This window comes from Anastrepha ludens, chromosome 5, assembly GCF_028408465.1.
Source record: "Anastrepha ludens isolate Willacy chromosome 5, idAnaLude1.1, whole genome shotgun sequence".
Classification (NCBI taxonomy): Eukaryota; Metazoa; Arthropoda; class Insecta; order Diptera; family Tephritidae; genus Anastrepha; species Anastrepha ludens.
The window spans coordinates 97,339,248-97,358,841 of NC_071501.1; the positions used below are offsets into that span (position 1 = coordinate 97,339,248).

Sequence of the window (19,594 nt, forward strand, 5' to 3'; positions counted from 1 at the left end):
TTAGAGCAGAAATATCTAATAAATTAGAAAACAGGGCAACTGGCCACCGATTGGTTTTCCTTTTGCACGAATATGTACGAACCATTTGGTCCAATGTGTCGACTCCACCTTTAGTCGAGTTGTAGTATTTAATTATTTCCGGAATTTTTTTTGGATGATCTTCCAAAATGTTGCTATTATGGGGAAGGGTGCTAAGCAAATAAATCATTCTGTATTTTTTAGGCACATACAAAACTACAGTTTCTTTTTCATGAAAAAAAAAAATTTACTTGAGTGTATTGGAAGCTTACGCAATTCTTGTGATGTTGCATGAACCGGTAGAAAACGTTTGTTGTTCCTTACTGTGCCAACAATAGTAATTTTCTGATTTAGCAGTTCTAATGCAAGGTTATGACTCGTAAAAAAATTATCGGTAGTCACATTTCATCCACGGTATGAAGACACTAAGTCTAGAACAACCCGTTCGCCTTGATTCCTTTTAGCATTGTCTCCTACTTTGCCCAAGTATATTTGGAACTGTAAGCAAAATGCGGTGTCAGAGTCCGCTGCTATCCACGCTTTCATGCCATATTTCCCAGGTTTACTTGGAATGTATACTTTGAAAGGACATCTACCTCGGACCGGAATAAGCTGTTCGTCAATCGTTATGTTAGCACTTGGAACGTAAAGCAGCTGCAAGTTTTGAGTCCATTGCTCATAAAATGTGTGAATAGGAGCAAGTTTATCTCCTCTTTGTTCTGATCTTCTTCTTTGCCTATCGTCAAATGCTAGTACACGAGAAATATTGCTAAATCGCTCCAAAGACATGATTGCTCTCAAAAACGGACGTCCATGAAACTCGTCCTACAGGGAGTTAAGACTTTCACCGTATGACCGGTAGACTCCTAAAAGAATAATATGTTCGTTATACAATTATAATAGGAAAAATATATTGTAAATAAATACCAATAAGTATAAGAAGTCCCAGGTAAGCATCGAACTCAGTAGCATCTTTAGTTTGAAAATTTTCGAAAACAGCACTTCCCTGCAAATTGCTGTAGTGAATTATATCCCCTTTCATAGCTTCTGTAAGGCATACATCAAAAGTATCACGAATTTTTGAAATACGATGAATAACATAAGAAGTCACTCCAGGTTTTCCGTGAAGAATATTTTCACTTAGACATTGCAAAGAAGGTATTGTTGTCCACGTTATCATCCGATCTTTATCAAAAACTTCTGTGCTATTAGTTACGGTCAATGAAATGAAGGCTTCTGTGCCACTGGAAATGGATTGTTCTGAAGATAAACATTCGTCTTCCTCAAGTACAAAATTAGCATCACAATCATCACATGCATCGTCTTCAAGGTCACTCAAGAATGCACCAATCTCATGCTCAGTCATTTGTCCACGCTGGCATTATGGCCAAGTAAATACACCAACGAATTTTACCGTATAAATACTAGTATGAATTTAGAAAAAAATGTAGATTATATATACTTACAGTATGTCTAAATTCCATGTTTTATCAAAATCTATCGTCTATAAACTTAGATTTACAATAGCAACTGATCACTACAATATTTAGCACAGAACTGAAAGTATTTGGTTTCGTTGTTATTGAATACAAAAATTATAACTGTAAACGCATTCCAGCATTCAAAACAGAGAGGTGTTCCAGACGATGACTCTGCAACAGGGGATATTACATTATATATTTACTATTCGTTTTACAAATATGATAGGGATCATAAAATGACCCGAACATGATATGCGTAAGCACTTGCAATAAACAATTTTCAAAGCCTAAAATGGTGATAAAACTAATTGAATTCAATATATTTCAACAATTGATGCACTGAGTAGTAAGAACTTTCAAATATATTCCACCAGTTAGAAATACGGTGATGTTATATGCAATTTGGGTCATTAAAAGACCCTAACGTAGTAGCAGGGTTAAACAATAAACAGCCTTTGACATATTTTCAGCAAAAGAAGTAGTCAAAAAATAAATACTAATATTCATTGCTTCGTTAGTTAATTTTTTAGGAATTGCAAAGAAATTTTATATTTAATGTATTTTTTACGACCGACCAATTTTAGTCTATATACTGTAATTACTCGTTTAACATAAGTAAGTAATAACAGAATCCATTTTAGGTTGATGGCGCTGTTTTTACTTACGGTAAATTAACTATAAAAACAGATGTGGAAAGTCGTGCTCAGGAATATAAGTCTCCTGAATTCAGACTTACTTTCGAGGCTTATACGAGCACCGAGGAAAAGAAATCTGGCGCAAAAGTCTCGGCTGGCCTTATAAAAGTGCCTTTGTATTCGAACGTCAGCCGGAAAAAGATCCTTTGCTTTGTGGATGTTCCAACAACAGAATCGGCGGATGTAGTACTTTTATCGGGAGCAGCACTGATTGTGCCAGATTTTTAAATGATTTAATGAAAAATTAATACATATAAAGTTCTAAGCAGTTTTGAACTAATAAATACAAAAAAAGTTTATATTACAGCACCTTTATTTACGTTGAGAAGAATTGGAGACACAAATATTAAGCAATTACATTTTAATACCGAGACTCATACATCGGTGGGGACAAATTTATATTATGGGGCAAGGTATTATTTTAATTGTAACGGCATAAAACACTCTCTCAAATTATATTGAGGAATGCAGTCGAATTAAGAATCCTCGAATATTAAATCAGAATCATCGCGTTATTAACGTCTGATGCACAATCGAAATTGAAGATATCTTTCATGAATTTGATAAATGTTTCGTCATTTTTCACGTTTGTGTAAATGTAACTTGACCTATTCCATTGCAATTCCATTTACCTCCTCCTCTATATCCATACAAAATATCTATCAAACAAATAAAATTAAAATTTTGTTTTGAAAATTGCAACCATTCCATCAATATTTTCTTATGACGTTGTCACGTTTAACTATCGTCAGTAAACCGACTTTACAGACAACCTCTTTTTTTTAGGAAATTATTGGCTTTTCTTTTTATTATGATAATATTGGTATGGTTCAATTACGTTTGGCCTTAGCAGCACACCTCCATCCGATGGTCCATATTTTCGATGACGCTGAGGCATAATTGAGTTTCTATGCCGTTAATGTGACGAATTATCTCCTCCTTTAGCTCTTGAATTGTTGCTGGCTTATCGACGTACACCTTTTCTTTCAAATCACCCCAAAGAAAGAAGTCCAACAGTGTCAAATCACATGATCATGGTGGTCAATTGACATCGCCGCGACGTGAGATTATTCTGCCATCAAATTTTTCGCTCAAAAAAACCATTGTTTCGTTATAAGTGTGACAACAAGTGGCACCGCCCTGTTGAAACCACATCCATATTTTCCATTTCGGCCTATAAAAAGTTCGTTATCATCCCACGATAGCGAACACTATTCACAGTAACTGCCTGACCGGCCTCATTTTGGAAAAAATGCGGCCCAATGATGTCGCCGGCCCATAAGCCGCACCAAACAGTCACTCTTTGTGGGAGCATTGGTTTTTCGGCAATCATTCTTGAATTATCATTCGCCCAAATGCGGCAATTCTGCTTATTGACGAATCCACTGAGGTGAAAATGTGCCTCATCACTGAAGACGATTTGCTTCGAACGCCCGTTTTGATTTGAACGCCCGTTTTCATAATAAGCCTGAATAACTTTAGCGCGTTGCTCGATTGTGTATCTTTCCATGGATCAAATTGAGTTAATCTGAAATTGAAAAATGTCAAATGAAATGGAGGAAAAACTTGACGTTTAGGTGTGGTTCACATTCAACATCGGTCCTTGAAATTTAACCACCCTTTATAATAATATTCAGAGCATAAGCTAAAACAGGAACTGTTACTCAAAAATTAAGTTGAAATATTTAGACCTTGAGGTATAAAGATCTATTTTGTGTTGGAATCATAACCTGTTTTTGCAAAATAACACAATTTAATTTTCCAGAGTTAGTTAGATGTTTGGCTACCTTATAATTGAATCATGTGCACTGGGGTGTACTTAGGTTGTGTGCTATTGTAATAGAATTTTAATACTTTACTATAATTTAGCAAAGATCCAAACCTCAAATAAGTTCCCCAGTTTTCAACCGATATAGAAAATTTAACTTTTTTCTTGAGAAATTCGATATGGCAACATTGCTAACTACGACCTGGAAATATTTTCTCTTTAGCAGCGCTGCATTCGTTACGTTGCTGTTAGCAACATATCGTTTCCTGGTAAAAATCCAATAGAGGCAACATTTGTTGGGAAACGGTTAAAATACGATACTCTGTTAAAATAAACCAATATTTATCAAGTTTCACCTAAGTGAGTTGAATATAACACGGGTGGTGAATATGCTTTTTCTCAACTAATTGGAATGAAGACTGATTTCACCACCTTTCACCAATCTTTTCACCATGAACTGATTGGTTTGTTTCACGGATATTTTTTTTCATAATTGGTTAGGTTGCTGAAAGTTTATGTAATTCACAATAATTGAATGTCAGTTGTTTATTTAATTTTTAGGTAAGTAGGTAAATGCACTTACATTTCAAAAATATTCTTGTTGTTGTGTGAATATACATTCGCATTATAGTGCTCAGAATTTTTGCCAAGTTGAAAAAGTTAGTGGTTTTTATAGTGGATTAAGAACTAAAAGCTATTCTGATTGCTAGTACCCTGAAAAAGAACTTTGGAAATTATATATTTATATGTATAAGGGAGGTTCATGGCCATATACCTTTGTATAGTGTGAGAATATTCAGATTGTGAAAGAGAAGTTCGTAGAAGGCTGCTAAAAGGGCCTTGGCTCACTCGAACCTCTTTTGCTTTTCCTTTTGATTTTATTTAATTTCTAATTTGAACAGCTGATTTGAGGCTTAACTAAACCCAAAAATATTTTATGCGCAAATTTTAATACGGGTTAAGATTTCTACCAGAAACCTGAAATTAAGAATTTTAAGACTTTGAACGAAAAAAATTAAAACCTCCCAAGTATCGGGGAAATATTATATAAATACATAAGTGCTCTTTATGAATCTTTTACGATTTAAAAATTTTTGAGTGATATCAATAAAAATATTATTATGAATGATATTTACATTTTTAATTAATCGCTAAGCAAATGCAAACATAAAACGATCGATATTTGATAAAAAAAATTAGTTTTTGAATAGTTTTTTTTTCTATTGATTATTTTTTTGATAAGAAATAATTTATGTTTTTTGAGTTTAAAGATTTTCACCGAAAGTAATGATTATTATATTTTTTTTTTATTTTTTTTTATCGATCATTTTATTTATTTATTTTTTTCGAGCGTAATTTTTCTTTTGGAAATTAAAATTAGTTTTTGTGTTGGATTTGTTTGGCAGATCGAAAAACTCAATACGACATACCTTACCTCAACTCTCCTTATACATACATACATACATATGCACATACAAAAAATGCATTTCATATTCGTGTGGAGTTGTCCGTTTTTCTCCCATCGGACGCGTCCTCGGGTGGCGGATCGAGGAAGGCTCGGCATCATGCAGGGTAAGTTGCAGCCGATAAGGAAAGTTGTTATAGTGTTAGTGGGAGCATGCCCCACATATCAATGGAGTGACGGCACCTTCGATGACGTTTCTGACATTTTGATTTTAACCTTCTTAAAAAAAAAAACAAAAAAAAAGTGCATTTCATAATTTTACAGTCACAGAGACTTTTTAACAAAATTTGACAATTTATTTTATTTTTAATTTTATTTCAATAATGTTTTTATGAAAGCATAGTTAATTTTACTGCTAAATCAATTTAAATCCAAATTTCAAACTTATTTTATAAAAAAATGTTCATCTAAATTTAGCAAAATCTCGAGTACGCATTTTTATAGACCTTGGAATTTCGATACATTAAAGTGCATGTTTGAAGTAGTGTAAAAATCGCTTTAATTTTTTATACTTTTTTTTGCAACATTTATTCTCGAATTGCCAAGCTTTCATTATTGTCCATCGTTTATTACTGGAATTATGATTGCTTAAGAATTTTCGTTTGATTGCACTAAAGTTCAAATAGTTAACTGCGAGGAAATTCCATTGAAACAAGGTGATTTATGAACAAAAGCTATCAATATTAAATTTAGCAGGAAAATTTGCTTTCCATACCGGGTTGAAGTAGTTAAACAATGATCTTAATAAATTGGCAGACATGCTTTAACAGCATGGAACAAAATAAATGGAAGCATTTTATATTACATACACACAAACAAATCCTTTTATTATACAAATGAATCGAATTAGTCGACTTTCAGCAAACAAAATAAAGACAATAGAGGCGCATTGTCGAATTGGAAGGCCAAGCCTAAAACTCTCAAAAACTCTATAAATTAATAAGTAGTTGACTACTAAATTCGTGTACAAGTGTGTATGTGTGCACATGCTTCCTGCAGTGAAAGGTCAAAGTACTCAGTAAAGATGCTAGTTCATGAAATGGTGTTGGATGATAGATAGATGATACTAGTTCGCAAGTGCCCCGAATTGTACCGGTTATAAAATGACTAATTGGAGGTGTAGTCTAATAAATAATGAGTGGAGTAGACTCATTTTAATTTTTATTAATAGATAGATGAAACTAGTTCGCAAGTGACCCGAATTGTACCGGTTACAAAATGAGTAATTAAGGGTGTAGAATAATAAATAATGAGTGGAGTAGACTCATTTTAATTTTTATTGATAGATAGATGACACTAGTTCGCAAGTGCCCCGAATTGTACCTTTTAGAAAATGAGTAATTAAGGGTGTAGAATAATAAATAATGAGTGGAGTAGACTCATTTTAATTTTTATTGATAGATAGATGACACTAGTTCACAAGTGACCCGAATTGTACCGGTTACAAAATGACTAATTAGAGGTGTATTTTAATAAATAAGATTGTCTTACATTTTACGCAGCTGTGAAATGTGGAGTGGACTCGCTTTAATTTTTATTGATAGATGGATAACACTAGTTCGCAAGTGACTCGAACTGTACCGGTTACAAAATTACTAATTGGAGGTGTATTTTAATAAAGTAGATTGTCTTTCATTTTAAGGAGCCGTGAAATGTGGAGTCGACTCATTTTAATTTTTATTGATAGATAGATGACACTAGTTCGCAAGTGACCCATATTGTACCGGTTACAAAATGACTAATTAGCGGTGTATTTTAATAAATGCGATTGCCTTATATTATAAGGAGCTATGATATGTAGAGCAGACTCATTTTAATTTTTATTGATAGATATATGACACTAGTTCGCAAGTGAGCCGAATTGTACCAGTTACAAAAAGACTAACTAGAGGCGTATTTTAATAAATAACATTGTCTAACATTTTAAGATGCCGTGAAATGTGGAGTAGACTCAATTTAATTTTTATGTGGTTAATCAACTATTTTTTGGACTATTATGAACTACTTCATTAACTGGTTTAACACGAGGGCTTACTCGTTCATTAGCTGGTATAATACTGAAGTAGCGGTTTACAATTATCATTTCATAGGGCACTGCTATATTGAAAATATCAGTTGCTAGCATTAAAAGACGATAGAAAGCAAACTACTTCAGCAGCAAACCAAACTGGTCGCAAGGTAGTTTAGAACTTTTGTGCCTGCAGGGTTGCAACTGTTTAGGTACTTTAGCAAGGGTTAGGGTTAGCAACTGTTTAGGTACTTTAATGAAGAAAGCTTAGAATAATTTGTGACAAAAGGTCACCCACGCGTCTAAGGGACTTCATTGAGATGCATAAAATTACATATTTCATTGAATCAAAAATATGTATAAAAGTGTTGAGAGGATTTTAGTAATTGGCGAATCACTTAACTGTTACTGCAATGGAGCTTTTAACTTCATTTTGAAAACAAACAAATAAATTGCGCCAAGTTTTGTTCCATTGAAATACTTTCAGTTAAGTGCTAAACTTTTTGAAGTCAAATTTTCCGTAATTTAAGCGGAAAGCCATAACTACACAAATACATACGTGCATACATACACACACAACTACATCCATACATACATAATTAGTTTAATGATGTAAACAAAGTCTACGCTTGCTTGCATTTAATGTACTAATCTCTGGATGTTTGTGAATATTTATGTATGTATGGATTAGTGATGGGAAATATATTCCAAATATCGAGTACTTTTGGGAAATGGAGTACTTTATTATCGTTTATTTTGAGAATCGAGTTTATTAAAGATATCGGATACTTGCGTTATAAAAATAGTGACAGTTATTTATTTACTCGCGAATTTAGTCTTAAAGTTTTCCCCATAAAAAGGGTAAAAGTTTCGAAGACTTCTTTGGGGAGCATTAAAGCTTTTCCGCTCAAGTAGATCTGGACAGTCGACAATGCCATTAACAACACTGAAAATAAACGAAAGTGAAAGGACTGTCCTCTTTTCAAGAGATTTTAGATTAATTAGCTTTAGCTGAGAATTATAGGATGGAACAGGCGACTCAGATCGGAGGGAACGTATTGATTGCTTAAGGAAAATTTTTTGAACGCGTTCTATTATATTAATCGAAAGTTGGTCGAAAAGTCTCTAAATGATAACGGCATACTCTAGGTGAGAGCGAACAAGAGCCATAAACAGCAGTTTATAGGTATATGGATCAGAAAATTCAGTTGTATTGCTAAATTGCGACGGATGAAGCCTAGCATCGAATATGATTTTGAAAGAATAAAATTAATGGGGTCACTGAAGAAAAATTTTGTATCAAGTCCCTTTTTTTGACCAAGACTCTTAAACTGGTCACACTGGTGTAGGATGTGCTAAAAATGCATTGATGCCTCGAAAATGTTAAATGAAAACTATTTTTAATATTTAAGGACAGACGCGATCTTTTGTACCAATGAGTTAGTTGGTATATTTTCAATCTTGCAGCATTTAAATTTTACAATTTTGCTATATTAGAATAAATAAAAAACTCGGTTACGTGATGTGTCATATATGGCATATAAACAAATATCTAAAATACTAAGAAAATACAAATCTTCAAAAAAGCGGCTAATAATTGCCAAATAAATGAAACATTGTCGTTTCAAGGGGGTAAAATAGTTAAACCTTTGTTTGCATTTTTTTAAATTTAATTTAATTTTTTTTTTTTTATTTATTTATTTACTTATTAATTTATTTGTTTTTTGTATATCTATTTTCTTAAATCTCAAGAATATTTGGACAAAATTTTTAGTCGATCGACGCAAAGTTCACGAAGTTATGAGTACTTGATCATCCGTTTTTCCAGGCCGGATTTCTATATTTGCTCGTCCTTAAAACGCATTTCTGAAACTTGCTTGAACTTGCTTAAAGTTACCATCCTACCATCCGTTCAACCTACTGGACCAATTGTTTCTAAATTTCGCACAGAATTTGTTCACATAATTAACCAGGTATCTCTGGAATATTTTCTGGACTTTGATTTTCATAATTATTAAATTAAAAAATTAGCCGACTTTGTTTTAAGCAAAAGTCAGTTTTTGCTTTTTAACTACTAAAAAAAAATTAAAAAAAAACTTTCTTCAAGGAAATTCTTCTTCTTTAACAAATCCACTTTGGTTTCATTTTGTTTCACAAGATTATGATGCGAGTTATGCCGCACACAGCAAGGAATTTTTTTTTCGGAAATCCACTGTCACTCGCTCAATTTTTAATATTCTGCAAAAAAAAGATTAAATTTTGCATTATTCTATGAAATTTTAATGAATGAACTAGCTTAACTCCCCGTGAGTTCCCACGGCACATAATTCGCTCTGTTTCCACGGCTCATTCGTAACTCACTTCAACAGCTCCCTTTTTGTTCTTTGCTTTTTATTATTATTTACCGTGAATATCGGTGATGAAGAAAAAAGTAATTTAAAACTAAGATTTTAGTATATTATAATCCGCACATCTATAAAAAACTCTTCGGTTCCTTTGAAAACTATTTTTAAAGGAAAGCTCATCAGCACGCTGGCAGTCAGTCTGTCTCACAGAAGGATTGATTTCAAACCAAAAATATGTTTAATAAGATATTTTATAAAAATATTCACAAGTTCATATAAACTTTTCAAAGGGCTGACAATTTTCCAGGTTATATTTCAGAGTTTTTAGAAGCTGCAGTTGCTTAGAAAAGACTGATAATAGAGGAGTAGCCTCATAGAGGTGGAAGAGTTCCTCAGAAGACAATTTGACCTCCTCTGCTCCGAGTGTTCAGCAGCCTCCTCGGCATAATAATTTTTTCACAAGATCTTTTTTGTTTCCATTATTAAAATTTTCTGGCTATTACTCAGCGTTCGTTAATTATGTTCTGGTTTACTCTTTCGTTTTGGTGTGACAGCTAATTTCGATAAATTACGATGACGATACGTCGCAAAATAGTTGAGGCTGAATTACTTATGTACTGCTTCTTGAACTGCCTATTCCATGCTGAATGTATCCGCCAACAACATTTATTATTTTAAATACAAGGTGGTATCGCTAAGTCAGCTGATTAGTTTTTTTTTCTTTCGCCGTGTCCATGTGGCTGGCTGCGTAGAATGAAACAAGGCATTCTTTGTTTTTCTGCTGTGCCGTGACGAGCAAATGTACAAAACATTGTTGTTTGTGCCGCCACCTTTAATGAATGCGCCTTGATTTACAGGATCCTGCACTCGAAGTGTAACCAATTAAAAAGGCTATAAATTTAGTTTGGGAAATTACTTTTATTCAACTCAGAGGAAAAAATATGTGAAAATAATACAAAATTAAGAATTCATTTAATTTTATTCGATATGACCACCTTTTGCCTTGACTATGGCCTTGAGACGGTCGAGAAACGAATCGCAAGATAATCGAATGCGACTTGCAGACATTTTGGCCCACTCGCGAACAATGGCTTTTTTAGCTGCTCGAGACTGGTGAATCTTTTAGTTCGGACCTTGCTCTCCAAAATGGGGCAAAGAGAATTATCCATCGAATTCGCGTCTGGTGAATTTGAGAGCCATTCTGTGGACAAGCCCTAGTAAGTCCTTCGCTCTCTCAAGTCGTTCACGTTTACTGTCGGCAAAATGTTTCCGCGTGCTTGTAAACAATATTCTGGACTGTCATTTAGCCAACAGCAGGCAGCTGATGCCCGTGCAATATACAAACTTGAAAACGATTCTCTATCTTGGACAGTGTAAATGAGTTCTCCAATCGTCGTCAATCCGTTCCTTTCGCGCATGTTTCTAAGCCAGGATATCTGTTTCCGTTCTATGCCATACTAAGCCTTCGCTTTAATAACCTAAACCAACTTAGTGCGACAAATAAAACTCTACTTCGCTACATTCTGAGTCACTCTGGCGTAAAAGGTAATGAAATTGCTGATAAACTTGCTAAACCGGGGTGGACAGACTTTCACAGGGCAACATCCTACTGTGGTAGCAACTGGATAGAAGCTAAATGCAGAGTAAACAGTTGGAAGAATACTCAAAGAATTTCCCATTGGGAAGTCATAGAAGAACTCTGTCAAGCCAAAATTCTTATAGGACCTTTTACCTACGCTAGGGAACTGCATAACCTGCGTAAAGTAGACACCAGGAAAATAGTTGGTTTTCTGACAACTCAGAATTACTTAAATTACTATATCTCAAAAATTCCCATTGGTAATGAGACGGAGGATGATGAAACTATAAGTCATATTTTGTGCAACTGCATTGCCCTGACCAAGACGGCACATCTTTCATCGAGATGAAATGCATTCGAATAGAATCAAGAATGCTCCTGTTGCAGATATTCTGAAATTTGACCACAAGACGGAAAATTTATTGAAAGAATTTGGCTTCCAACCAAATCCCAACCTGAAGCAGAGAACATCTAGTTTAAATGGAACCGGCTGTAATATATTTAAGGCAGTAATGCTGGGCAATACCATTAGTACTAACTACTTCTAAGACAAGTAGTGAAATACAAAAAAAATCTTTCAGGTCGAAGTACTGGCCATTGGGCACACTACAGATACAAAAATTATTATTATTATTATGCCATGTTTTTCTTCTACTAAGGTAATTCGCTCACAAAATTCTGTGTGATGAATCCTTAATTCTAAGGGTAATTGGCTAGTGAATTATGAATGAAGTGGTGAATTGCGAATGGTAGAGCGAATTAAGTGCCGATGGAATATCGAATAATACTTTAAGATATAGAGAGCACAGAAAGTTACCCAAATCGCAGTATCACTTCTCAGCTCTCAGTAAATTGGAACGGATTATCTGTTGAACTGATTAGACAGTTTTTACCTAAATTTTTGTTTACAAGTTTTAGATTAGGTTGGGTTGCAGCAATTGTCTACTGTGGTATACACTCAGGCTCATAGCCCATTTTGATGCTGCGAGGGGAACTTGTCCTTTTGAAAAATTTTAGATCATCCCTGATTTCCACAGTACTGAGACCTTTCAATGCCGTAAAAATTATCTACCTAAAATGGTAAATCTTACAAACAACTTTTTTCTTTCTATTTTTTTCTATTCTATTCGCTTCCTTCTCTATTACCTTCCTTGTTTCTATTAACCTAACCTAACTTTTTGCTTTTCCTTTAGAAAATTTCACTCTTTTGAAACTCTCTCCCACCTCACAAATTCCTCTTTCCAAATTAATCAACGCAATCTTGTATTCAATAATTTTTCTTTAATATTCATATATTACTGACCTCTTTGCGGTACCGAAATTAAAAACTAAGTACTATTATATATCCTGTAAGATCATATACTATAATATGTTAAGAGCGACCCTAATGTATATGTAAGATTATATACTATGTTAAGGACAACCCTAATTCTCCACTATGTGTTTTTCCGTTATCACTTTCCAATATGATACTGTAACCTTATATTACATTTTAATAAATCTTGAACCGCCTAACGCTAAACAACGTGCTTAATAGCTAACATATCCAAAACTTAATACTGAGTTCTATGAATCACAATTGAGTCCAAATATATGGCAAATTTAATGTTTAGTACTCAAAAGCTGATATTCGGGTACTGCCGATTATTTTGAGAATCGAGTATTTACTACTCATTTAAGTATCGATTCTGCTCAACCTTAGAGTGTGTCTACCATATTGCACACACACACACATATATAAGCGTACATATGTAATTACATTAATAAGGTAGTCTGCTTTGGAATTTCTATTTACATTTGCATATTCCTTTATGTGCTTGACTTTGGTTTTGCTTTTGAATTTTCCGCCATATTTAGTTTCATGTTTGTGTACTCGCATTAAAAAGTCTCCATAGGTGGAGTATGCAGTAGACAGTGTGACTCATCTTTAAAACAAGTGAATGAAGAATTTTAACTACAGCATCTATTTTATACGCAGTATCGCACAAAATCTTAGCAACAAAGTTACTTATATAATATTAAGGGTACCCGGTGGTCTAGAGCACGAAAATTTCACCTATTTTCCCGATTTTTTTTTTGCCATTAAAAATTTAAAAAACGATGTTTAAACTTTTCGGGCTTATTATTCCGGTTATTGAGCATACAAAAAAATTTTTTTTTTACTTTTGAAACAATATTTATTATTATAAAAATGCCGCTGAAGATGACCCTCTCGAAAAATAGAACCCGGACGGCGTAGGTGATTTCGAGAAACACAAAATTCAGGAAGATTCTTAATTAGAAGGAGTGCAGTTATAGTCGGAACTAGAAGAAATCGAAAAAATGAAAAATTGACAAAATGGCGCACTTTTGAAAAAAAAAGTTCGTAAAATCGGGTTTTTTCACTAGTTTTTTAGTTTAAAAAATAGGAAATTATTTAAATAAAATTATGATTCTAGTTCCGACTATAGCGATACATGTTGTGAACAACATATCCAAATTTCAAGTGATTCGGTGGTGTTTTTTTTTCATCCCCGCCGTGCCGAAAAAGTCGTTTCGAGGTAAATGAGTGTAAAGTTTGAGAGACAAGAGCGCGCGGACCGCTCTCTACCTACTTAATGGGCTGTATAAGTTATAATATTGGGAATTTCCGCATGAAAATTTCACAGTATATTCTTAAAAGTCTATAGTTTCGAAATATCGAAAAAACAAAAACTCGATTTTTTGACATTTCTAGACCACGGGTTCCCCTTAAGACACATGGACTCTTTCTATTTCATAGCAAACTCATCTCTAAGTGAGGTTAAAGACTTAGGACTATATTTTGTTATTAGGAGTTGTCTTAGCCATGCTAGCATTTGTCAGATGCATATGGACGCCCTATCAAGTAAACCACGTAAACCGATTGGAAAGAGTGCAGTAGATTTCTCTTTGTTTTTCTCTCCATTCTTTTATGATTTTCTGGCCCGCGCTGATTTTTGTCTATTTTTTTATTGACAGTGTTGGGTGCTTTCTTCCAAATCAAAAGAGCTCAAGAATTCGTTACAAAGCCAGCATCACAAATTTTCAAAAAGGAACACAATTTTTCGGACCTCTTACATACATACACCTTATTATAATATGATTTGATGGGCTATAAAATTCAATACTCGAAATTTGTCTAAAAACTCGGATGAAAAATTTTTAAATTTTGATGAAAACGTTTGGTATTTTTTTCCAAATTGGCACAAAGTTTGGAACTTGGATTTATATTCGTATGCTTTTTATTAAAAATGAACTCTATTTTCATAAAAAAATTATAAAGAGAAATAAGCAAATTGTTGAAACTTTTCAATAGGTCCTGGTGCTCTACTGATTTAAGGTCTGGACAAATACTCATTTTTTATAGATATTTTTTAGGGATTTTTTTTAAATAAAATGCGATCGGTTTGATTTTATAGCGTGTTATTATTGACATCAAATAGTTTACAAACACCATTTTTTTTACCTATTTTTTTGTAGTAGTGTGGCACCAAAGTAAGCGTCTTACAGAAAGATAGGTGGCTTGTCAACAGGATTTTGGCTCTTTACGACATCTGAAACGAAAAAGTTAAACTGATTATTATTCTGTTGGCTTGTTTTTCTGGCAGGTGCTACTTTCCTTTCTTTTCAGCTCTAACTTTCCTTACTACAGTCTGATTTTCACCCGAAAAACATACCTTTTTTTCAAACGTCAGAAATTTTGTTATTTTTCAAACAAATTTTCCCATTGCAGACCTGCCAAAATGATCTTAAATCAGTGTATATAATTTTATATGATGTTGTCTTGGTGCTGTCTGCAAAATATCAACTTCCAATGGAATTATGTCGAAATTTTAATGCTTAAAATTTTGCTGATGAATTTAATGAATAGTATTAGCCACAAAAGTTTTATTGCTGTGAACAGAAGATGCTTTAAAATTTCATTAGCGCAAGCACCCTATAAATATTAAACCTTTTGAGGTTTTTAAAAATTTATCCGCATTACACAAAAATCTTCGAATTTCCTATAATAACTTTTTTCCCGTACCTTCCTGCACTGATTTTGTCTGCCCTTCTTCGTTTCAAAACATGTTAATGCTGATCGTCAGCCAATGCAAAAGAATGCATCTCATTTTGTTGAGCTGGAGGCTGAATATCCATTTGAAATATCGACGATCAACTTTTGAGAAATAATACGCCAATGTCAGTTTCTCCTGCTCTCTCGTTTTATTGCATAAGTGAGCATTTTTTTTTAAATTCTGTTGGCTTCTTTTCGGTTTGATTTAACACAATCACTTGAGGTTTCTTGATAAATCGAATTACTATACGATTGATTTATTTAAAAATCCTTTTTGAATAAACATTTTAATTGATCTATCAACCACTTGCATAGTCTGATACGGGGCGACTTTTACGTTTTCGCGCCGAAATAAAAAATAAGCAAAAATTATGGTTTGATGAAACTGGACGCCAGCATCTCAAATATACATAGGACTCCAATTATTCATTCAATGTTTCTTACTCTTCATCACAAATGCATCTTCACTAGCGCCTTCGGAAGGGCACGCTTTGCTTTTCTGGTACTTATCTACCAACTAAGCAGTGCAGTACAAAAACACTTCAATGATCGATCCAGCCTTTCTCTTTTCAAGGAATACACACCTTGTGTTTGTTGGCAGTCCAGTTTTGGCCACGTCTGCAAGCCGCGCTTTGTTTCCATTTTTTACCAGGTTGCAGATGGCAGAATGCATACCAATTCGTTTTTTACCAGCCAGATTCTTGCGGTACATTCTTGATGGGCGGTCATTGCCTTGTAATTTCAACTGACTTTGTTGTTTTTATTTTTACCCGGCACCCAAGGGCGTTGGAGTCTGTTCTGTTTGGGTATCTTCTATAGAGCTCAGTGAAGCTCTTGAGCCAAGAGCTTTTAATTGCCACCTGGCTGTCACTAAACATCAAGATGTCTCTTCCTACGGGTGCGTTGTCGATCTGCTTCACATCCTCTTTAATATTTCATATTTCAGCCCGTAAAATACATAAAGGAGTGGACCTTGCGAGAAGATCTCTATCTCTATTCCATCGCCAAGCATAACGCCAGGTGGACAACTACACTACACATTTCTGGTGCAGTGTGGTCTCTTCACTCTTTCCGCTTAGAATTTTTACATCAAAATTACTCTCAGAAAAACACAGCGGTTTGTTCTGCTCTGTAGAAAGTGAAACATTTTTAGTATGTATACATATGTAAGTGCCCTAGAGTTTCAAAACATCACTGAAATGTTTGCCTTAACCGGAGGAAGGCAGGGGCCACAATCTTATATTCAGTAAGGTCTTAAGCCAAAAGATTTTAAATCGTACATAGGACTCCCCTCAGTGTAGTTCTAAACATCTTACGAAAAGAGGTCTAACGTCCAGCGGCTAGCGTTAGTCGGGTTCCGCACTCATATCTTACTAATGTCTTTTTTAAACATAGAAGTTATTTAAGTACTTTCTTGTTGTTCGCTTCTTCCTTCTCAAGGAAAAAATTAAAAAAAATATGTAAAATCACGTAGTTCTAAAATCATTTTCGCCTTTAAAGCAATACATCTACTACGAATTTTTCTTTCGTATTCATCTATACATTTGCTTAACTCAAATTTTTGAAGCTCTCCGATTTCTGAGCTTTATTGTTGAATATTCTTCAATGATACTGTTTTTAGTTCACTAATTCACCAAAAAAAAAAAAACTAATTTGCCAATGTATAAGCAATAAAATATATACTAATCTTTTGTTTTGGTAGGAATATTTCTAAAAATAAATAAATTTACAACGCACATCGTTTTGTCCGTCGTTCGATTGGCGCTGACCCGTGGCGATAGGGTGCATTCAAGAGCAAAATTCAATCATGAATTTTTATCCTTCCTTGAAATGTTAGGTATCAAATCAAAAATCCCAAGCGTTAATTTGAGCATAACTTAAAAAAATAAGGCATATCGAAATTCTAAAAAAGTTTAAAAAAGATTTGAAATTTATTGTATTCAAAAAAAATTTTGCGAATTTAATTAAAAAAATACATTTCTTCTTATATTTAAAGACTTTTAGGTTCAAAAACAAAGTCTTGTTTTCTATAAATTTTTTTTTTTTGTATTTTTCGATTTTTTTTTAACATACAGTAGAAGCCCGATAAGTGCAATACCGATAACTGCAATTTCGCGGAAAGTACAATTCGATTTTGAGTCCATAGAAAACTCGAAAAGAGCAATAAAAAATTGTAATTTTCGGGCGCAAAAGAATTCTTGCTCGAAGAAATTTTTTATTTAATACGGCAATGTATTTGCGTTCATCACGCGCGAAGACACAGCTTTATAGCTATGCACAGTTATGGTTCTCGGAATTATTGTGACCAAAAACACTGTTCACACGCTTTGTGATTTTTGATTTTTACAAATAACTTTAAAATTGTAGCGCTGATATCATAAAATATGGCATCGAATCGTTTGTGACATTCAACACGCGTTAGTTTCAAGCTGGTTCTTGAGAGTAATCGTTCGGAGTTTGAATCATTTTGTTTTGCTTTCATCAAATAAAATCATGGGAAAAGTGAAAAAGAATCTACATTTTCTTACATTGAAAGAAAGAGATGAGATTCTCCAAAAAATTGAAAAAGGCGTTAAACAACGAGATCTTGCATTCGAGTACAAAGTTGAATGCGCAACGATTTGCCGAATAAAAAAACAATCCCGTTCATTAAACGAAAGTGCATACAATTCATTTTCACTTGGAAATAAACGGAAAACTTTGCGGTTTGGCAATCATCCAGAGCTCGAGAAGCGTTTGTACCAGTTTTTCATGAATCAGCGGCGACGAAATGCTCCTGTTTCTAGCTTGATATTGAAATGCAAAGCATTAAAAATATTTGAGGAAATAGAAAAGGATGGAGAACAATTCAATGCAAGTGATGGATGGTTTTCGCGATTCAAGAAACGCTTCGGACTTCGCTATTTGACTGTGACTGGTGAATCATTATCTTGTGATCCAGAAGCCATTGAGCCATTTAAGGAAAAATTTACGACAAAAATCGCTGAAAAAGGATATGTAACATCACAAATATATAATGCTGATGAAACGGGGCTCTTTTGGAAACTTTTGCCAAATAAAACCTACGTTTCGAAAGATGAAAATAGTGCTCCAGGCAACAAAGTTTCAAAAGAACGAATCAGTGTTCTTTTGTGTGCAAATGGTGATGACAGCCACAAACTAAAACCATTCACGATCGGCAAATCTATGAATCCGCGTTGTTTTAAAATTTTTCGTCTACCGGTGAATTATGCTAGCAACAAGACTGCTTGGATGACGCGGGATATTTTCAAAAAGTGGTTCTTTGATAGTTTTGTCGAAGAAGTGAAAAAATTCGCCAAAGAAAATGATGTTCCACCCAAAGCATTACTCTTGCTGGATCAAGCCCTATCTCATCCGCCCGAAGAATTAGTTTGTGGTGAGATCGAAGTGATGTATTTTCCGGCCAATTGTACAGCGATTTTACAGCCAATGGATCAAGGTGTTATTAACTTGACAAAAATTCAATACAAAACATTGCTAATGGAAACCATAATTAGTGAAAAAGATTCTTCATTACATGAACTATTGAAGAAAATTGATTTGAAAACCGCCGTGATCATGTTGAGCCAAGCATGGGGGAAATTGCTCCCTGAAACGATCGCTAAATGCTGGAAAAGCGTATTGGGTACAAGCCCAACAGTTGACGCGATTATTGAATCTAATCCAGACGATATGCCATTGGATATCGAAATTGACGACCCCCTTCCTGTTGGAGGATTACAACGGTTAAATGAGATGGTCGAGTGATAGTGAAGCCAGGAACCCGAAGATACTACTCAAGAAGAAACAACCGAAAAAGTCCAGCATGAATCGATTTTTGGCTGTGTCAATACAATTTTGAAATGGGGTGAACAGAACGATGTACTGTCATTCAATCAGATCGCTTGTTTGCATGATATTCGATCAAAAGCACTTGAAAAGTGTTACGAGAAAACACAATTGCAAATAACAAAGTTTTTCCAAAAAAAAAAATTGAATTTTGGAGCACACACTCATATGTCCTTCCGCATTGCTCTCTTTGTATTAATTTCAATAAATATGTGTTCATTTTTCTTGAATATCGACCTTTTGAGCTCATTAATTGCATTGAATAGAGTTAAAATATTTTTCCCTAGGTATTCCTTGACCCACAGGAGAAATTCGCAAAAGTGCAATTT

General features: G+C 34.1%; 1 protein-coding gene across 1 annotated transcript in view; it reads left to right on the plus strand.

The window, feature by feature from the left end:
- The window catches only part of LOC128863485 (cytoplasmic dynein 2 heavy chain 1), a 55,764-nt gene extending 53,307 nt beyond the window's left edge, over nt 1-2,457 (plus strand). The window contains exon 34 of the mRNA XM_054102671.1: nt 2,141-2,457. Within this exon, the coding sequence (XP_053958646.1) occupies nt 2,141-2,422 (282 nt within the window). The 3' untranslated portion in view covers nt 2,423-2,457. The remainder of the gene's footprint in view (nt 1-2,140) is intronic.
- Nucleotides 2,458-19,594: the final 17,137 nt, after the last annotated feature.